At 37.0% G+C, this 22,248-nt stretch overlaps 1 protein-coding gene across 2 annotated transcripts in view; it reads right to left on the bottom strand.

Moving 5' to 3' along the window:
- Window positions 1-1,400: 1,400 nt before the first annotated feature.
- Window positions 1,401-22,248, bottom strand: part of LOC117176098 (protein dead ringer-like) — a 171,512-nt gene continuing 150,664 nt past the window's right edge. For both annotated transcript variants that reach the window (XM_033366133.1, XM_033366132.1), the window contains exons 5-9: window positions 8,510-8,693; window positions 6,142-6,479; window positions 4,848-5,175; window positions 4,555-4,751; window positions 1,401-4,376 (exon numbers count right to left, since the gene is read on the bottom strand). In XM_033366133.1, coding sequence (XP_033222024.1) covers window positions 4,225-4,376; window positions 4,555-4,751; window positions 4,848-5,175; window positions 6,142-6,479; window positions 8,510-8,693 — 1,199 coding nt within the window. In that variant the 3' untranslated portion in view covers window positions 1,401-4,224. The remainder of the gene's footprint in view (window positions 4,377-4,554; window positions 4,752-4,847; window positions 5,176-6,141; window positions 6,480-8,509; window positions 8,694-22,248) is intronic.

Below are 22,248 nucleotides of genomic sequence, written 5' to 3' on the forward strand. Positions count from 1 at the left end.
TTGTATTCCCTTACTGATAAAACACATACATATTTTCTTACATAAGTTTGAAAATATGCGTAGGCTTGAAATCAAGTACTTTCGTCGAGCTATACAGGCCTCGCAAGTTAAATTTTCGAAAGCAGTGTTATGAAAAATATTCAACTTAAATGAATCTTTCGATTTTTTTAATAATTAAAAGATTTCGTTGTGGAAAAATGTAATGTTCAGTAATAAAAAGTTCGGGAAACTATCTTTAATTTTCCGAAAGTTCACATAGAACATGCATCGTGGAAAGGGTATCAGCAGAAAAATTAGTTAAATCCCTTTTCTTCTGTAAGAAATGTTTTTCTCAGTTTTATTTCAAATTAAACTGAATATCAAGAAACCTCTGACATATCTATTAGCCCCAATTGAAAAAAGATGTGATTATTAATTCAGTTTTACGCCAATTGAATTTTTCGCGAAATCCATATTTTTGTATTTAGGTTCTTTTTAACAAACGGCTTCATTTTTATACATGCAGGGTCAGTTTAACGCGAATTTATATCCCATGAAATTCTATGGTCTGAAAAACGTTACAGAAAAAATTCTGCTGTACATGTTGTATGCGCACAGTTAGTTGTTTTTTTTTGTACCAAAACATTAAGAGTTAAAAGACTGTGCGCGGAGATTATTGAATCAGTTGATTTGTCTATTTATTTTCAAAAGTCAAATTAAACTTTTCAAACATTTATTGACTCCTGTAGCACACTGAATCAACCGAATATACACTTCTTAGGCTAGATAAAAAAGCAGGTGATATGATTTCTTTGTAGACTGGAAAAAAGTCCTAAATATTTATCAGTCATATTTCTTGAAACGAATATGATAAGTAATCAACTCAACGAAATGAATTCTTATAACTCAGATCCTAGCTTTCTTTAATTTGATTTTGGCATAAAAATAAATATTTCTATAATTCAATGATTCATTTGGTTGAATTAAAAAAAAAAAGTTTAAATCATGTATTTAATGACGTATTTATTTGATGCCACTTAATATTTTTGTAAATTGGACAAATATTTCTTTGAATCAAAGATTTTTTGTCAGTGCATATATATTGTGTGTATATATTGTAAACGTAATTGTAGATCTTTTCAATCTTATAGAAGTAAAGTATCGATTGTTATGAAGGAAATAAAATTTTCAGTTCTTTGTTATTGAACTAAACTATTGGTATATCCAGTACCTAAAGACTTGTTTGATTTATTATCAAGAAAGAGAAGGAAATTTCTTTTTTGAATTTCAGAGAACGCCTATTTCAATCAAATAAAGGTACGTAAAATATTGTATTATAGGCATGTTTAATCTAAAATGTACTAAAAATAAAAACTGTATAGAATAATTATTAGACGGGTGAAGAACGGAAAACATAAGAATTGAAGCTAAAAGTAATGTTGTTTTTATTCATATATTCGTGGGGCACGTTTACATAGATTTACAGAGAGTATGTAAGTCGCTACTTAAGGAGTTTATAATAGATAAATGTCATCGGTTTTTTGTTTCTCCTTTAAACGATAATATATATATACAACAGTGATTATTATTGTAGTATGTGTGTACATGTAGTGCAATTGTAGTTATTATTTATTACATATTTAAAAAATCAATGTACCTAGGAGAATCACTTACGCGTATATGCAAGGTGGCCCAAAACATTAACAAATGCCTAACGAGCTTCTCGCTAAATCACAAATAAATGAGACATATAAGAACATTGCATGTCACAGCGAGCCTCCGGAATCGATAACAAAGAACCACTTTTCTTACTTCAATGCTTAAAACTTGAGTTAAGCCTGTTAACTATCTTCCATTCATTTTGAGTAAACGATACTACAAATGTCTTTAAAAAGAGAACGTTCGCCGATTTTACAAAACCAGCTGACAATACAAAGTGTTAAAATAAATGACTCTTCAACGAAAGGTGCGAAGTTCAGACAAGAATTGGACAGCAATTTTGATTGGAAAGACCACGAACGTAGCAGTGGTAGCCGCATTAGTAAATTACTAACAGTAATACTAATAATGATCGTGATGACAATGATGATAATAATATCGTTAATAGTAATCGTAGTAAGAATTAATCTAGAGTAATATTCGTCCTATGTAACAGTCTTTTTTGGCTAAACTTCCATCTATGAACAATAAAATATTCCTTTTGCTCCGCACTTATTTGTTAATTCATAAAATAAGATAAACTCTTGACATTCGAGGCTTATTCTTCATCGATATCTTTACATTATCTTATCTCATCTACACAGGTAAACCTAACTATTATGACTAAATCAGATGCTTGTCTTATATCTGCATAATATTGCATACGACGCCTAAAACATAATTTAAGACTCGACGTACATTACATAGATTATATCGTTTTTTTTTTCTATTTAGCAGCTGCGAAATTTTTATTAGACGTTCACGCTTTATGTCAACACGAACCAATCATTTTTCCATTCTTTATAATTGTCCTACTATCCAATAAACATTTTTCGGAATCGTCTAATTTCACGTAACTTGAAACCAACTTTCTGTTTTGTCAAAATGAAGATGTGAAAATGTTGCAAACAATAATAATATTGATAAATGCTGTACAAAGTTTTAAATCTTTAAAAAAACTATAAAAAATTCGCATACCTTTTGAGATTCAATTTAAAAAAAAAATATCTACCACTTTTACTTGTTTTTGCGCATGAAGCAGAGTGTGGACGTCTCAGTTTTTAAAAATTCGCAACATTTCCTACTATTGCCGTATTACGTACTTTTTACAATTTAAATTCATCTGAATACTGGCAATCCAGATATCAACTAAGAAGAAGAGCGGACTCGAGACGCTCGAAGAAAAATAATTATTAAAGAATTTTACTAAGCGAAACATTGATAAAAATCTCGAAAATTCCAATAATAAAAGCATCACTAAATATTTATACAGAGTCGAATTGTATTAAGTCAGATCTTTCGTTCATGATATGTACAAACTTAACAAATATAACGACAAAGAGAAGGTTTACCTCACTTCTAACGGTTCCTTCCCTTTTTCGGACGCGGAAGTTGTCACCTTACGAAAATCATTTACACATTTAAGAACTGATTAAAATGCTATAAAAATCGACGAGAAAACCTAAGTAAGCTTTCTCGAAGCGAGTAAAAGTATTCACGTGGTTTACTCGCAGCGCGAACGCGAACCGCGCACATCTAGAAATCGAGGCTAATAAATAAATTAATTCGTTTTGATTTAATGAAGGGGGTAAAATACAAAAAAAAACCTCGACTGTTTGTGCCGGAAATACATTTCTGGCATACTTCTATAATACTAATTCTGGCCAAGCACTTCTGATTAAAACGCACCTCGCAATATTTTTTTCTTTCATTTTAAGGACCAGATCCAACAGCCATGGTATCGTACAACTACTACAGACCTTCGATTAAATATTTCATTACTCGTTTTACATCAGTATTACCAGTTACGTATAAAAAAAAAGTTGAAATTGACGATTGATTGGCATGAATTGACTTTCTGCAAATTTCAAGGAATGTTATTCTATAATTTATCATTTTGAAAAAAGTGGTAATACTGAGTGCAACTTTTTGGTTAACTCTAATTCAGTGAAAGAAGCGCAAGGCGAATGGGTTTTAAAATCTAAAATATTCTATTAATTGCACGCAAATCATACATCCTCGCCTTTTTCATCCAACATACACTCAATTCATCCAGAACGAAACAGTCTACGAATACCGGAAAGTCATGCTCGCTCAAATAAAAATGTGCAAGCTTCAAGTCATAAAGTTCATCTCATAAAATAAGCTCTGGTTCTCGACTAACAAATTAATTATGATTGAAATAAAAGCACTATCTAGGTTTCAGTTGTTAAAAGTGCCTTCAAAATCTTAAGCAATCATCTACAGTTATTTACAATCACCGATCAAATTTATAAATCGCAAACAGGAATTTCATTACTCCAAGGTTCTGGAATTAAAATCGCGTATCTATTAAATCTAAATGTATCAACAGAGGCAACATCAAACGTTGTACTAAACGATGTTTTATGGACGATTTGTGTCTCTGAAATAGAATAAACTCTAACATTCGGCAATTAGGAAACATTTGAGGAAGAGACTGCTTCGATCTGGGTTAGACGAACAAGACTGTAACTAAATCTCGAAGTGTTTAGGAGACCAAATTAGCAGCGCTCGTCTGAGATCTCTTCACGAGACGAGACTTCGCGGTGTCTTCGTACTGTTGGTGGAAGCGGGCGTCATGTTTCTACTTGCAGTTTGCGCAAACAGAACACCTTGGTACATAACTCCATTCAACTCTATACTAACCACAAGCGAATTATCTCCATTACGTCCGTCACCTGTAAATATTGAAAGGCGTTAGAAACTGTACTTTTGAAATCAAGCATAGATAGTACGGGGGGTAAAGCTAGTATAGAAAATCTAAACCATCAAAGCAAGCGCTACACAAATTCTGAATCTTCTAGCATTCCCCTGGTTTACGGTTATGAAAATCGATTTTAAGAAATTGGTACACACCTCGGTTGGAGATCGTTATGTTGGTGCGTGGATTGGATAATATATCTCTATCCTCAGGAGTTTCGTCTTCTAACCTAAGCCTTTTAATGGCTGCAGGTGCAGATCTGCCGACTAAATCCTGCTCATTCTTTACTTGAATACTACCACCAGACGAAAGAGGACTCTGCCTTGGCGGGGATGAGGACGTTGGCGGTGATCTGCAATACAGAGTAAATATTTAATATATTCATCAAATCGTGCAAGCGTTAAAAAAGGTATTCCCTAGTTGTATGTAAGTAGAAAAGTATATTTACCTGAGTCCAAGATCCAGTGCTTCTCTCTGTGGTTCAGGACTCGCTTCTGGTGGAACAGGGGAATGAGTTGGCTGTGGAGAAAATGGTTGATGATGGCCGCCGACTCCTGGGTAAAGAGTATTATTGTTGAACATATTCCACATATGTAATTTACTCATATCAAGAACATTGAAGCCACTCTCTCGAGGAGATGTTGATCTTGGAGGGGATCCACTACCTTGTCTGAGCATCATCATCTGCTCCGCGGTACCAGAGTTCTTCAGTTCCTTATTCAAGAGTTTAATGTACTCCACCATCCGTTCTTGAAACTCTGGAGCCATTCCAGGGACTGAAATTATCAACGACAAACAATGGTTTAGTAAACAGTATATTATCAACCAACAATCTTACAAAATCCAAGGCATAATTGAAATAGGTGTTCGTACTTTGTGCATAAAAATGTGAGTAAGGACAAACCCCAACTAAAACTAAGGGAAGGTATCTGCCATGAAAATATACTCTTTACGATTGGCAGAGATTCATTCATGTATTTAAGGACAGCAAGTGTAGGAACAATTGAAAAGGAAGAAGAACTAAGCTTGTCCGAGCACTTCACTCTAGTTCTCAATTTGAAGGACAGACAAATGACCAGTGGAAAGACATATCGTTAGCCACGTTCTAAGTGATGATAAACTCTCCAACAAAACTAATTACAAAAAGAATTTCTCTTCTAGAAATATATTTCCTTCATTCTCAAGAAATTTTCCTTTGAGAAGAGTTGTGTGGACCATGTTGTCGGAAAGGAAATGGCAAGAGGGCCGAATCAAGGGGTGGGAAATGCGGAGACAGCGTCAGAGAATCGGTGAAGGAGGTTGAGGAAACGAGACCAGAGGGAAGGAGAGGAATTGGAATGCTCGTTAGCGAGAGTCATCCGTTAACGCCTGTCTCCCGGAGGATCGTACAATCAATTACGCCTCCTTCCTTCGCATCATCATCTTCGGGGAGGCCCACAGACCTAACTACCGATTTAAAATAAACCCGTTCCCTCTCCCTTTTGCTTCCTCCCGCTTCAATCACTTTGCTTTTCATGTTTTCGGTAGCATGACATTTAACATTATTATGATAGAAATGGGAAAACTAGAAATAAATAATCCAGATTCTTCAAGAGGAATGTTAAAAAGCTAGATAAATGGACGCATTTCAAACATTATTCTCTGAAATGCTGGTTGGACTCTTTATTATCAAATGGGTAGAATAGAATCCGTGAGGATGAACATTGTCGGACCAGGTACCAATTAAAAAAATATTGGCTCACCGGCAGGTTGTCCCATGGCTCCCTGTGGATGCTGGGGATGATGAGGATGATGTGATAGGGGTGTGTGTGCAGCGCTTCCGTTAACCAAAGACTGTGGCCCGTGGTGTTGACCACCTGCCACCGCGGTGACAAGTGACAACGGTGACATTTGCGGATGGAGGGCCAATGAACTTGGTGTGTGAGGATTCCTCTGGACGAGGGTCTCACCTGCACCACCGTATGCTCCATAGCTGCTCCTTCGTCCTTCCCTCCGGTTACCATCGATAGCTGCTTGCAGTTCCGCTGGGGTTGACAAATGCCTCCTATCACACTCATATGGATAGAGGTACTTCATGTATCTGTAATAATAAAAATATATATTATCAAAATGAATCAAAGAGCACATTTAGTAAAAAGAAAACACGCTTCCACGGAAAGGCAGATCTACCAGAAACCGACAGTCTTACGACTCACTGAACGTGAAATTGGCCAGAAGCAGAAGATGGAATACGTCACTCCAATAGGAGACGCTTAATTTAATTTTATGTGGTTCTGCCTCTGCCTTCAGTTTGACGAGTGTTCATGGATAATATATAGTCCGGTTATATAGTTCTTGCCTCGATAGATTAAGCATCTTCTTTTCAATTTTTACTTTTTGTTCGGTGATTCGATAAACTTGTATAGAATTCCTGGCACCTAAGACTACAAAGGTTTGAAAATTTTTGGTAGCTATTATCAGACAGGAAATTCGTACTGATTTAGTGTGAGAATGTGCGGGTGAAACCAAGGCAAGCAAGTCTCAGAGTCGCTGCTTTTCGAAATTGCCTGCCTTTCGCCCCGACAGAGAGGGATAATTCGCAAATATTATTTATTTTGACGTGGTATATCGATTTTAGTCCAGAGAGCCCCGTGCACACATGTACACGCGCCATATACCGAAGCCTATAATTCGCTCAGAGATCGTTCGGTTTTTACGATTGTCTGCCAGACTGCAGGCGAAACTATACTAAAAAAGCTCGTACACGTTCGACCATCCATTTATCCATATGAACCCGTATACAGATAAACATTTATTCCCACACTACCTTGCTATTATTTCTCCGAAAAAGAAATTTTCTAAAAATAAAAAATATGTTCTTTTCCACTATAGGGCATAATGCAACATGCATTCTGCAAAATGAAACAAGGCCGATATATGTTGATTTTTCTGATGAAAAAGTTGTCTTCTTCGTAAACATATTTTTAAAACAATATGAAACTATCATGTACTAGAAAAAATTGCATTCACTTATTTAAAAACTAAGTTTTAATTGAAAATAAGAGCTATTGGCTTCTTCGTATTGAAAGTTTTCCTGTTTGTTCTTTTAAGATCGTAGCCAGTTTCATGAGCAGCAAAACTTGATATAAAGAAAAATATACAAGGCGGCTCACTATCAAAAGAAAGATGACAACACCCAAACCGCGAAAAGGTATACAAGTATATGCATGCTGTAACAATAAAGCCTGCATAAGAGGACCAACTTATTAATACTTCCTATCAGATTTAAGTATGATTGTTAAGGTTCCACAAATGAAATTTTATAATGGGCTTCATGCTAAATATTTTTTAAGTCTTTGCAGGAACATGAAGATTTATTTTTTCCTTTATCCAATATTTTAAATAAGACTATCAAACTTAGACTATGATTAGCGCTTGATCCGTCTTAAGTTGACCGTTCCTACAGGGATGAAGTACGTAAAAGAAATAAAATAGAGCAACAGAAAATAACGAGGAGGATGAAGCAACGTATTAAGTAGCATGAACTAATATGAATTACACAAAAGCAACGTGCCACCGTCAAGTGAAAATAACTCGACGATGCTAAGTGTCTGCCGTGCGACAGAACGTCATGACGCCATGGTTTATCCATCATTTTGCAGCGGGACACAGCAGAGATCCGCCTTACTAAGCCTTGAGAGCGACATGGCCCTCGCTCTCAAATCAATTATCCATATACTTTTTCATTTCGACAAAAATGAAGAAGACTCGCTGTCTCCTCTGCTCTACATTTTTGTATATAATCTGCTCGGGCTGTGTCTTCTTTACGCCGACAAAGCGTCACCATTTTTCAAAGCGACGTTGACCGAAATGAATTTTAGAGAATATGTAAACTCTTGAAACTGAATCCATCCCGAGTCGTTGACTCGATCGAAAAAAGTTATCTTGGGCTATCAATCAAATAATGTAAAGATTCGCTCTAGAAAATGCATTAATCATTGGTTATTTAGCCCAGAAATTGAGTTGTAATGACCAGAAAGTGTCTTGAATCGGAATGGATGGACAATACAAAAGAAAATTGTTTCATTGTTCGTATAATTTTTGGTGCAATGTACGTCACGATCTACTTACTGAGTGCGGAGTGTGAAGGCGGCAGAAGTAATGCTTGACGGCAAATGAAGACCTTTGATAATTTCCTGCCAGAGTTTCTTGTTAATTACGTCTACCAAACCACCTCGGGCAATAACCAAATTGTAGAGTTCATAAAGGTCTAGAACTGACTTTGCCATGATGGGTAATCTATTGATCGGCGTTCCTGAAACAGATATAATTGCCATGATTAAAACTTATTTGTTTGTTTCACTGCAAAAAACCTAGCAACGTAATTAATTTACTGAAAGAAATGTATTGTTTTAATAAAACGCTAAAATTGCCACCATCGATACAGTTTACATTAAATTGGACTTTTAAAATAACACAACTGTACTATCCTATTTTTTGAAAAATAATCGCGCATCTGTGGTTATACGAAAGAGTATGTCTTATTTGAGATATAACAATAATCAGCAGAAGGTGGAATACCTAACATTCGTGAGGGACTGCCATCGCGCAAAAAGTGGCATAAGAACAGTTTTTAGATGGGTAGGCGCGATGAGCCTAATAGGACTTTTACTCGACGAGAGTCGAAGGTCTGTCATTTATATGTTTTAGCCCGCGAGTTAGAGAGAGTGAAGTATCATATGTAGTCATGAGGCGCGTATTTGATCTTTTTAAGTTTTGAAAGCCTTAAAGTATTTTGATATTTGGGTAAATTAATTCAAATTATAAACCTGAACATTAGATAATTTAAAAAGCCTAATAGGGAAGAATGATAATATTGAGAATATTTGTCAAATTCATATTGAGGATCGAGGGGTAGTAAAACAATGCTTAGTGATGTTGTCAAGCAGGGAGATCGACGCCATTTTGCGAGTGGGGTTTATTGTTGCGTCCTATATTATATAGCTGCATTATAAACTGGTTGCCGGGCTGCGTATATCAACAATAATTGCGGGTCCAATAATAAACCCGGAGGGGCCAAGCTCGATAGCCCGAAATTGCTGGTTCCCCTACCCTAGGGACGTTATTGCTCCGACAAGAATGGCGGCAGCCCTTCGTCCTCGATGGCGGATAAACGATCTTGCCATACTTAACCTCGCGTTAGTATATACCTTTTCTGCAGTACGCTACCCTGCACAGTGTACACAAGCCTATAAAGTACGTATATGTATATATACACTATACAGTATGTACATCCACCCATGCCAGCAGTTCTGTTGCACCGTATCCAATTGGTATATAGATACACGTCTGTACTAGACATACACACCGTACACGTGAGAGCTCGTCCCGTACGTCCAGAATCGTTCGCAAGCTCATAAAACTACGTCGCTCTCGCGTGATAGTCGCGAATTCGTTATTACTCTCGTTAACGCCCGTATACCGAGACTCTGGACAAACTCGTAAAATTCTCCAGGGGTTTTACGTCTACTTAACAAACGACGAATCCGCGAGGTTCTAGGCCAAGGGTTGCCTCCTCCTCGAAAAGAGATTTTTTCATTATAGTAATGGTAGATTCAGCAGATGAATTTTCAACAGCATCGTATTGCAAACTAATATCAATTTTTCAGTTGCAGATTTAGGTATTGGCCGCCCCTAGGCTAACAAAAATTTCCCGCCCCTAGTCCAACAGAAATGAATTACTCGATTTTGAATCCACAGTAATCTCAAATATTGTTTGTTTCTGCCGCCCTACGCTGCACCCTATGTAGCCTACATGGAAAATCCGCCGCCAAATTTTTTAGGTTCAAACATACTACGACTTTTTTCAAATGTCATAAATATTGAAACCTAAATAGAAAACTGATTTAAACTACTGAGGAGTTACAGTCATAAAGTGGAACTAAAATTGTTTTTTAAATTTATTGTTAAAGAAGGTTCTCAAAGCACCTGTGGTTTTGGCAATTACACTCATTGTGACACTCGCGCTCGATAATTAGGTTATAGTCAGGTCGCTTTGAAGAATAAAACGATGTGTATAGACAAAATTGAACAGCTTATGAGAAGTAGGTATGTTTTTTAATATAATGTTAATTAAAAAACTCAATTGTAGGCTTTGATTTCGTACGTTGAAACTTCATTTCTATGGCAACTGTACTTTCTAATTAATTTAGAACATTTAAAATTTCTGTCGAATTAAAAATTTCATCAAGATAATTTGTAAATCTTGTCAAAATCTACTGAAAAATAACCCTTTAAACTCACGTTTCTCTTGAAAACAAAAACTGCATATTTTTGAAAATGATCTAACTTTATGAATTTTTGTCTCATTAAAAATGTTATGAGAATGATTTCGAAATATATTTTATATCCAGTGTAAATTTAGACTGATACTAATATTGGAGTGAGTATGTTACTTAAAGGTTATTGACAATTATTAAAGCTGATAGATAAGACAATCAGGTACGCGTAGTCCTAATAATTAATAGCGCAATTATCATAATAAACTACTAGAAGGAAATAAAACAACCTCATTTTTAAAAACCGTTTCTTGTTTTTAAAAGCGATATATAATTGTGCAGCCCCAAGTCCAGCATTTACCTAAAGCTTTATTTGCCAATCAACCCGATAAGGTTTCCCTTTTTGCATCGTCAAACAAAAACGCAGCATCGGTATAAAACCGCCTGGAGAGAAATAGCCTGAAAGGGCAAGTTGAAATATTACGTAGCAGTAAAAGTAAGTTGATTCCATCCGCAGACACTTAGCAGATGATCATCGCACCAATTTTAGTAGCAGTTCCGCTACTCTACCCTTCTCCATTCCACAACGCCATAGATCCTCTTTATGGCGAATCCTTGTGAAATGCGATACAGAGAAACTTCATTTTCACTTATTGGATTTTACGAAGTGCCGACCGAACGCAAAGACAGAATCAACCGAAGTAAAGTACACTTATTGTTTATAAAGGTGGGGTTTACCATCCTTGTAATATTATATCTATGCGGCTCTTGAGACGAGACCAAGAAGGTTGCGGATGTGGATGAGAAGGTAGCAGGGGTGATTGAAGGAGAAGCAAAATGAGCCAGGAAAAGGAGGGAGAAGGTAAGGCGAAGAGGTCTTATTGTTTGACGCGGGTGAGAGAGGAAGTAAGAGGAAGAATAAAAGAGCGACAGAGCGAAAAAGAATAAGAAAAAGAGAGAGGACCCGTAGAGAAGCATTTCAGGATGCGATTACGACTTTTCTTGGTAGGGCGTCCAATCAGCAGTTATTTTTATAATGGCCGCTGACGTTGGTCCCGCCAAGTGGTACCAAGCCACGACGGTGGCCACTGCATGCCTCTTTGAACGAGCCAAAGTAGCCCTTTGCTCACCAAGCATGTGCTTGCAGAGTCAATGCGCAACCATCGTATTATTGTCTCCTGAGAAAGTATTATGGCCGTGAACGATAAGCTGTAATCCCTCCCAAGGTCATCTGGTTTGATCATTATTGACGCTTTAGGCCCAACTCATCTTGACGTAAAAGCTCCTCTTGTACCGAAATGAAACTAAGAGGAATACAATAATAGTCACAGAACAAATCGGATTGGTCCATTTTGTTTAAAGAATAACTAAGAATATTGTGCTAGATTTTTCTGGTAATCGAATAAACTCCCAATTAGGAGATCACTGGAGATCATTTATAAGGTCAACAGTTACATAATATCAGAATTAATTTTTTTCGTACCATGGAATTGTAAGTTTCATAGGTACCCCCAGGCCTCAAGATTTTTTCTAATGTTTCATCTTGTAATAGCATCGGCTCTTACTGTTCGTCTTTCTTAACTGAATTTGGCCCTGAGGCTCAGACGCAATTTGCTCGAGATTTTGAAATGTCTGTTATAAAAAGTCTGACTGGTTTCTTCTCTTTCAATCAATGGTTTCAGGATACTCTTGCCATTCTGTTATAAAAAAGAAGCTATTATGAATTCTGAAAATACGATTAGAGCTCATTTTCTCATTGACATCTGGGTTAAAATGAACCTACTTTTTTCTTTGTGGATATTCGGGTTGATGAAGAAGGTTAGGCTTAGGGTGAAGCAGTTGCGATACTGTAGGTCGTGGTAATTGGTATGTGAAACAAAATGTTGCATTTTATGGGTTATTGTGATGAGCAAGAGAGAGATAGAGCGGGTGGAGGAGTGTCCAATCTAATAACGATCGGTTATGTCGGAGGCCTTTATTAACCCACGCATACGAACGTTTGCCGTGTTGGCAGCTCTGACTTAAGAGGGTTTTAGACGCGCGGAACGACTTTTCCCAGAATCTCGCGTGACGGCCCTGGAATATCTATCGAATAAGCTGCCAACTATAAGCGGAATACATTTGCTCCTGCTTTTCTAACCCGAATGTATATAGGTGCAAACAATATAATTCGTCTGGATCGTGTTGTACCAGGTTCTGAGTTTGCATGTACTTCTGTAACTGATGTATCCTTGTACATGGTTTATTAATTTCTATTATCATGTCGCTTTCACATTCTTTTACTACTCAGGGTTGATAGGAACCAATACTATACCTGTCTTGTTAATTCTAAACATCCATTATTGTTTTATAATGTAGTTGCAGTGTTCTGCTGTGATTCTCCGATCGAGGAATTGGTTTTGATTTTATTAATTGTAAAAATTCTCATCATTATCATCAAAATCATTAAAAATCTATTCAGATTTTCAGGTGATGAACAGATGGAGACTTGAAATTGAAAGTTTTAACATTTGAACTATCTTTAGTGCTTGTTTTTTAAACCATACAATTTTTATTAGTCTAAATGTAAAACTGTCCAATTTTAAATGTTTTAATCTTGAATAGACTCAGTTTGAAAATGTTCAGTTTGAATTATTTGAGTATCTAAACGACCTCGAAATAAAAAATTTCAAATTTTGATGGCTTCTGCTTTGGGATTGTACAATCCTAAATATTTTTCATCTGGAGATTATTTAACTGTGAACACTTCCATTTTGTACAAAATGTACATTTGAGTTTGAAATCGTTCAATTTTTAAGTTAGAGATTCTTTTTTTAATTCCTCAAGTTATAAATTGTTTAGTTCTGAAGGTTTAAATTAAAAATTTTGAATTATCAGGAATTTTTTCTGAGTCCAAAGTGTCATTGTCCACCCAGTAAACAGTAGACTTATTGTGAGATTGACATCATTAGGAGACAATTACAATAACTCCTTAACATTATCTGCATTCGGCTCGTGTCACGAGCGGTAATGAGCAAAAAGTCATCGGGAAAGTAAGGGGGGGGGGCTGAAGAGAGAAAGAGACGAGGCAAGAGAAATAAAAGGGAAAGGCCTCGAGACGATGGCTACGAGTCAAGAGAGACGGGAGAGAAGTCTCACGGGTTAACTTTGTTAGCGGGCTGGCATTATCGGTCGAGTAAAGGAGCGAAATTGGCATTGCGAGGGAATGGTCCCGGAACGGGGGTGGAGTTTCATGTGAAATACACGTGACGTTTACTACCTTACCGGCTGGGGCCTGGCAAAGACGAGAACGCGTATTATAAATAGATCTTCCATCGGAAAAGAAAGAGAGGGTGCTATACAAAGAGAAGGAGGATGAGGTAGAGAGAGTGTAGCAAGCAACGAAGTGTGCTACAATCTGGTTTATAATCTTGTTAGGATTTCGCGGAAATATTGGCGTAATTTACGATCCGTCGCGAGTTAAACTGTCAGTTGGAAGAGGCAGAAGCTGTACGATTCTTCCTAGGGTTGCAAAAGGGAAGGCCGGGTGTGCATTTAACTTACGAATGCCTTTTACTTCGAACGCCTCATCTGATATAAAAAAGGAAATAATCTTCAACAGTCTATGCTACCTGCCACCTAAAACCAGTTTATATCGACTTTGTAGACCAAAGACTACTAAAAGTCAAAATCTACCAGGTGTAAATGCACATTTTATGGCCGAGAAGATTCATTTTATTATTTCATATTCATTCATTTCGTATTAGGAATGCTTTTCCCCACACCTTAGATGCACCATGAAATTGACTATTTGACTCAGCTGAAACTAATCCCTATTTGAATTTAAATATACTTAGCTGAAGTATATCTTCTCGTCGAAGGTAGCTATTCCCTAATTTAATTGGTTTTGAATACAGTGCTTACCAATGCTTCATTTTTGAATGATAGAAACCACTCATGAGATGTGGAATAACACGAATCAGATTATAATTAGGGCTTTGATTAAACCTTTCGATTATTATGTATGCGATTAACATATATCCGAGCAATCCGATGTAATCAGAGACAGTTGGCCTGTCCTATTACCGGCGGGTATGCCTTTATCTAAGCATAGAAATCTCCAGGGGGGATATATTCCCCTTATAGTGTAGCCTCACCCTATGGCCACTTGTTGCTTCTCGATCAAATAATTGTATCTCTCTTTCTCTCCAAATGTTCAACAAACCTCGGCTCGTGGGTGGTTTCGAGTCCACTACCAACTTAATCCAGAAAACAAAACAATCGTAATATGGATGAGGAGCTGGTAGATTCCCGAGGGATGTCCCCGAAAGCCAGATAGACAAACCACGATCGCTCTTGGAGGGCGTGGTTCGTAGCTCTGAATAATTTCAGAGCATGTCTCGAAATCCGTCGCCTTGGACAACTTGGGTGGCCTCGCGTCACAAGTACGCGCATTATTTCCAACGCATGTGCATTCAAAGGGATTATTTCTGTAATTATTTTTCTCAGAAGATTAGAGATTTTTAAATGACATATGGGATATATGCAAAAAAATAATTGGCTTGGCAACAAGGACTTCGATTTTATATTCAGGTTTCGCTGGCATGACAATTGATTATTAGCATATGGTAAAAAAATCGATATCAAATACTTAACTTTATGTTAGTATTAACGAAGAACCTTTTGAACGGATTTTTGGAATTCATCTTTATTGGAGAAGAAAGGTGTGCCATGGGTATGTCGGTTTTAAAGCGAAGTCCTCTGACGACATACAAGTAAAAACGGGCTCGGCTAGAGGATAATAAAATCTTCAAATAATATTTCGCGCGATAAACCACGACTCCGACACTCGGTTTTGGTGCCTTTGATAGACTTTATGAGGCGGTTTGATTCGCTTGGTCAACGCTCTGGCATACCCCACGTGCGAGCTAACCTTTCTGATCTCATATAATACGACCGGCCTTACTTTACTTCTCTTCTTTTCTGAGAAAGCGGACAAAACTAATAAAAGAAAAACAATAGTTAGGTCCTGTTTGAACTTCAAAGAGAAATTGTTTTAACTGCTTCTTTCAATTATACAAGATAAATAATTAAATAAAAAACAATTAGCATTTGTCATCATCAGTTGCAAAGTTACTTGTCATGTTATGCCTGATAAACATATTTTTTAAGATCAGCAGATCCATAGTTGTTTTTGTCATTTAAAGATGTTCAACTTCCGGGTATTCGAACAGCTGGAATGTAACTGAGAAGCACTTGTCAACAATGTGGCGAATCTTTAATGTGACTTAAAATGGCACATTAACCACTGTTTTATTTGCACGCGAATAACTCTCACAACTATATTTTAATGTATAAATATACAGTATGGATATGATTGTGACCCTACTTGAAAATAAAATAATATCTCTCGACGTTTTTATTTATTTGCGAAATCTCACGGCTCAAAGTCCGTCTCCTTTTCATCCTTTCTTTCTCGTAAAATTTAGATTGATTTTTCAGGAATCACCATAAAAATATAGGACATTAAAAATTAAGAGGCTTTTAAGAAAATTCGTTGTGATGATGTAGATCTCCATCTATGTAAATACAGCAATAAAAATACTCAGTTGTCAGTGGTTTTTTAGCCCATTTTTTGAACTGACGGTAAGAAAACTTTCCAACATCTAAGGGTTTCAACTCATAAAATTACGTTATAAAACCATATTCTAAAGTCTACGGGAAAAGCAAAGAACACAACATATTTTTCAATGCTTTTCATTAAAAAGAACTACAAAAAATTGCAAAGGCAAAGAGAAAAAATGTATACTAATGAAAAATACATTTAAAAAGATGCCGAGAAAAGTTTATGAATTTAGAAAAATGGAAAATTGATTCATTCAAGCAATAGAATTTTTAAATTCTGTTTATATACTGTACAATCTTTGAAAATATATTTTTTCGATATGTTCTCATCAGTAAAAAGTCCTGGGATGCTAAGAAGATGTTTCAAAGTTAGCTAAAAAAATAAAATTTTGAAAAAACACAATAATGGCCATCTAGATTCTAATATGTGAAGAACCTACTAAATAAAGGGGTCTTTGATAGACTATTCCCTATATGATATAAAACTTTTTTAATAATAAAATGCAAGTTTTTATAATAATATTGTATTTATTGATGTACTTTTACTCCCCTCGTTACTAACCTGGCATCTTAAAATAAATCCCATGTTCCGGAAAAATATCACCTTTTTACCTCAAATTAAACTAATTAACATCTGTGAGCCTTAATCCCTCAAAAAGACTGGTTGTTTATTCAATACATCATGTCAAATCATTCACTTGGAACAAAATTCAATTCGAATTTTTGAACAGAAGTATTATTTTAACCGTCAAACGCTACGACTTGTAAATTACACTGCCGGAATATGTATAAAGACGGCTTGCTCTGATGATTTTCTTGGCGCAAAAACAAGCCGGTGTAAGAGTATCAACTCCGAATTAATGTTTATTGCGCCTTCAGGATAAGCCCAGCAAATAATCAACAGCTACCATCGATCCAAATCATACGGCAACTATGAAAACACTTCCTTTAGCTGTCCGACAGCTGTCTGTTTCGAAATCTCTTTGGCAAAGTGCAAACGTAGTCTGTCGAAGAAACGACTTGATTAAGAAATCACTGTTGGTGAAAGTACCAAAAATTGTAGCAAAACGATGAGTAAAGTTATAGGAATCCAAACCAAAATCAATCCACAAGCTTCAAATTAACACTTTTATCTTTATTATACACTTTCTTAATAATCAGATACTTTGTTACATAGGTTTAAAAATAATTAAAGATGCTTTGTAATATTAATGTAAAAGCAATTTATACAGGCTGATTTATAGATTTGAGGAAAAAAAAATATTTTCCTTTTTTTGTTAATATGAAGAACAAAACGCTTTATGTTGCTCATGTGAGTCATCCAAATCAAAATGTGAACTCGTCAAGGGTTGTAAAATCACTGATACGACTTTAGGCTTTAATGACGTTAATCGCGTCCGAGGAAGTCGGCGTGATGCAATAAACTTCGGTAAATCCCTTAATAATGGATTTCGCTCACTGCGACATTTAGACCGTCATTCGTAATCAAAATGGCTCTGAAGCAACTCAGGAAACGTGATTTCAAGACAAAAGTGGCCATTCTTCTCCATTTTTTATTACTCGCCAAGGCCACACATTGGTTTGAAATAATCTGCACATTAATTTATATTATTTAAAAAATACTTTTCGCGAAAAACAATATTAGGGCTAAGAAACAGTAATTCATGGATAATAAAAGTTTGAATACTAGGAAATAAGTAGTACTATGTGTCAGTTGACGCTCAGGGTAAAAATTATCGAAGAGGTTGAGGGGGGTCAGAAATCCTAAGTAAAGTAAAGAAGGAGGGGGGTATTCGCGGCTTCTTTTGGGATTTGGCACGGGTTGCGTAGAAAATGGACAAGAGGGAACAGGAGAAGAACGTGACTCGAAAGAGAAACGAAGATTCGATGGGAGCAAGGTTGGCGATATATCACGAACCCCCAGAGCGATCGGCGTTGTTGTGAAATATTAATAAGCAAATTAGTCGAGACATAGTACCCCGCCAATACCAAATCGCCAGGATAGAAGTGGCGGTCGACCGTCTATTACAGTTGTATTTCACTTCCCACGCCTTAAAACGCCACAACGCGTATCCTGTTCCTCTGACTTTCTGTCTTAATTCATTTCCTTATTTTTCTTCCCTTTTTGGTTGTGCTAAAAAAGTGCTGCAGTGTCAAAGATAAGAAACAAAACAAAATAACTTGTTGCGGATCACGGTTAATTCGGACCCGATATAGTAAATGTAGCAGATGATCGACAACATACTCAAGCGAATTATAAAAACCTTATTTCAAAAAGGAGACTTGTCAAGGGATTTTTCGTCGCACTCTTGTAACAATGCATTGTCACGATGACCAAACATATCGTTGTTGGAATTCTATCCTGTTAGAGAACGTGGAGGACGAGAGTGAGGGACACCGGCGCGAGAAGCGAGCATGAATGAAGTAAAAAAAGGAACTGTGAATGGGGCTCGTGGCACGAGTCAACAGTCCAGACGCTCTGGTAGGTGTAAGCAACCAGGTAAACTTTTCAACGAAGTCATTTGAAAGAAAACTACCTGCATAATGGCAGCCCACGTTAAAAAAGCACAACTGTTTCTAACGTTGTAACAAGTTAGGAACCCATCTCCAATTATTCGATTCTTTCAAGAAACCCCTAATTACATTATTTGACTTATATTAACAGTTCTTATGTAGAATCTACACTTTACTTCTTATAATAAACTTTGCCTTTTTCCACGCTAGACGAAAATTATGTGTTCTAAAATAAATTCATATCCTGCTTATGCTCCAGACCAGAAGAAACTAATTTCATTAGTAAGAGTCTCTAGCTGAGGCTGGTAAAGGATCGTTGTTCTAATTTAAAACAAACACCCGGAAAACCTGTCACTCTTTCATGCACAATCATTCACGATTCCTCGGACACGCATGCTTTACATCATAAAGATATATTTAATCTTAAACGAAGGCTGCGGATATTTTTAAAAATCTTTAGACTTGAGCGACTAACTATAGATTTAAGTAGAAACAGCTTTAAATGGGGCCATGCAAGTCAAATGTCTTCTTAGATAGTCTGATCCAATCTTCAAAAATAATGCATAGACATTTGCGGGTTAATATCATCACCTGATATTCTAAGGTGAATTAAAGGTTCTGAAAAGCAGAAGGCAAGTTAGGAAGATCTGATCTAGGAAGGAGGTTGATCATTATTCAGGAGACGAGTCTAACAAAATAAAAGCAGAACGAAAGAAGGAAGCAATTTCAAATATTTCCCAAGTCGACGTTGTATAATTAATTCACCTCTGACAGACACCTCAGTAGCTTTTCGCTGACTCGGTTCGTAGATGGTGTACATAGAACCTAGGAAAAGAGGTCGAAGCGGTTGAAAGGGGAAGCTGGGAAGGGATGAAGGGTTTGGCTGGTAGCATGGCAAGTCAAGAATTCGACAATTACGTCACTGGTGTGTAACGGATGATCACAGGGCGCCCTGGCGTCGGCGGGTCTAGAATGTGCACACGTCATTCTGTTAAATGCTTTTCGCGCGAGAAATGTCACACTAGCACTGCAACCGATATTTGCTACTATAACGGTTAAGAAACTGGAAAACCACCCGATACGAGACTTCAAAACAAATACAAACTTTCTACCTGAAATTTTCTCCCGAAACAAAACTATCTCATACTTATTCTTTTGTGATGGGGTGGGAGGAGGGGTATTGGTTTTATATTATAGTCAATATGAGTGAAATAATAATGCCCCGCTCACGAAAACGCTATCTTTGCGTAGCGTGGCTGCGAATGCTGCCGGGCATGATCATCATCATTACCATCCTCATCCACATCGCGGGGGCACATAATTATTCTGGGATTCCGAATAATTGACGATGATTGGTTCGCCCCGGACGGGAAGAATTCAGGCCCGGGGATTTTTTATTCGATCACGAAACTTCCCCGAAACGGCAGCGCGCGAAAACTGGCGAGGTTTTATTTAATGGCGTAATGAGTACCTGTACGATAATTGACCAGTAGTCAAAGTAGTTCATATCCCTCACAAAGATGAGCTATTAAAGATGAATCCCTTATTTTCTTTAAATGAAGTTCCAATTGAATGCTTGCAATTTAAATTTAAAAAAAGCTGACACTTAGGAGCTTCCAAGTCATAATCAGTTCCCTTGAACCAGAAACAATATGCTAGGTTGATTTTGGTATCGACTGAGCGTTAATTTGCGAAGAACATCAGATGATTTCCGGTAAGTATAGCCGATAGCGAAAGAAAGAAAGAAGTCCATAAATATCCAGCGACCGCTATAAAATAAAATCCCTGGCGATCGACAGACCGACGACCGTGCTTGATGGGGCGGATCTCCAGTCTCCAGTTCAGTCGTCGAAGTCATTGTGAGCGACGGATGTCTTTGACGGATCGCTTGTAAACCAGGGGCAAGACCAATTCTCGGAAGCGGAGAAAGCGAATTTGGTTCTCGTGATGGTGCCGCATATTCAATATCCACGGTGGCCCATGGACCACGGGATCTCTGGCTGGGTGGACGCCTGCTGCTTTTATTTAGAGGGCTTTAAACCGAGATTATGTCAGGATTATGGTGACTCGCTGTGCCCTTACCGTTTACGTGGCAATGGCGATACCAATTCTCCCGAAACCAAGGAAAGGATTGCGTGTTTCAGGCAGATGATACGGAAGAAAGCACACCAAACATCGAAGGGTATTCTCGTGCTACGTTCCCAGTTTTTGTGTCATTGTTTCCAGAAAAAGGCGTAAATCGCAGTTTAGAGACCCTCCAAGGGTACGCAATTAACGCTGGCAACACTGACTTGGTTCGGCCAAAAATGGCTCGCTTCAAGCTGTATCTACGATTGCGAAATCAGGCCGTAATTATTTGATTTGAAGTTATTGAGGTTGGAATTGAGGTTGGAATTAAGTTTCTGGTTGGGTCTGAGACAAAGGAGCCGAAAATCAATAATCAATATGTATATCATATATAATATACCATCCGTGACAAATATCATTATCTCTTGGAAACAACATATAAATTCTACAATATAAAAACTTCAAGGCATATTTGATGATATGAAACGGGTTTAGTATATATCGTCGATCGAAAAACGTTTATAAATTTATGTTTCACTTACACGCCTAAGGGTGCAATCTACCTCGTCGCCGATAGCTATCAACTCTACTTTATTGAATTTAAAGAGTGGTTAAGACTCTTTGTATAAGAAATTATTTGATATATGCAATACATCTGAATGATTAAGGTTCTAAAATGTTTCAGGACCGTTTTTGATAAAAATCGTATTATGTGTAAATGTTGACAAGATTGTAGAGAATTAGAGGATTGTCAAGATTGTGTATGAATTAAGTAGAATGAATAGATTTGTTTCAGAAACAAGGTGGAAAGGGAATATTCATGGGAGGCTAACATCAGTTCATTGATCGTAATAAATCCGTAAAAACTTCAACACCGATTCCACTTCTGGATGGGCTACGAGCTACCGTATTGTTGACGCGTGTTAGGGTTGTTAACGTGGAAATCTCCCAAGCTCGTTTCGACTCACCGAATGCACCGCTAGGGATATTTTATGAGCATGTTACGTCACAAGCCGTCCGCACCATAACTCATGGAGGTCTTAGCATCTGTTCCTATTATGTCGCGGTTTACTTCTCTTAACTCTTTCTATTCCTGCCATTAATTAAGAAGAAACTTTGCGAGCGATTATTTTCAGTTTTGCACATTATTCTTAACCTAAACCTAACTGAAAGGAATGAGAGAAATGTTTTTTAATTAGCTATAAATATTCGTGTTAGGTTTTCAACAGTCTCTTCAAAAACGAGTCGAATCCATAAAGTTCGAAAAAGTTTAAAAGGGCTGAGTTATTTGGTAGGAAATTACCGGAGACGAAATTGCATTAGCGAGCACGTTGGTATCGTTGCCGCGGAATGGAGTCAACTTTATAAAGTAGTTGCAAATGCCGTGCCGTTGTGCAGTTACTCGGG

Source organism: Belonocnema kinseyi, chromosome 7, assembly GCF_010883055.1.
Source record: "Belonocnema kinseyi isolate 2016_QV_RU_SX_M_011 chromosome 7, B_treatae_v1, whole genome shotgun sequence".
NCBI classification, from domain to species: domain Eukaryota; kingdom Metazoa; phylum Arthropoda; class Insecta; order Hymenoptera; family Cynipidae; genus Belonocnema; species Belonocnema kinseyi.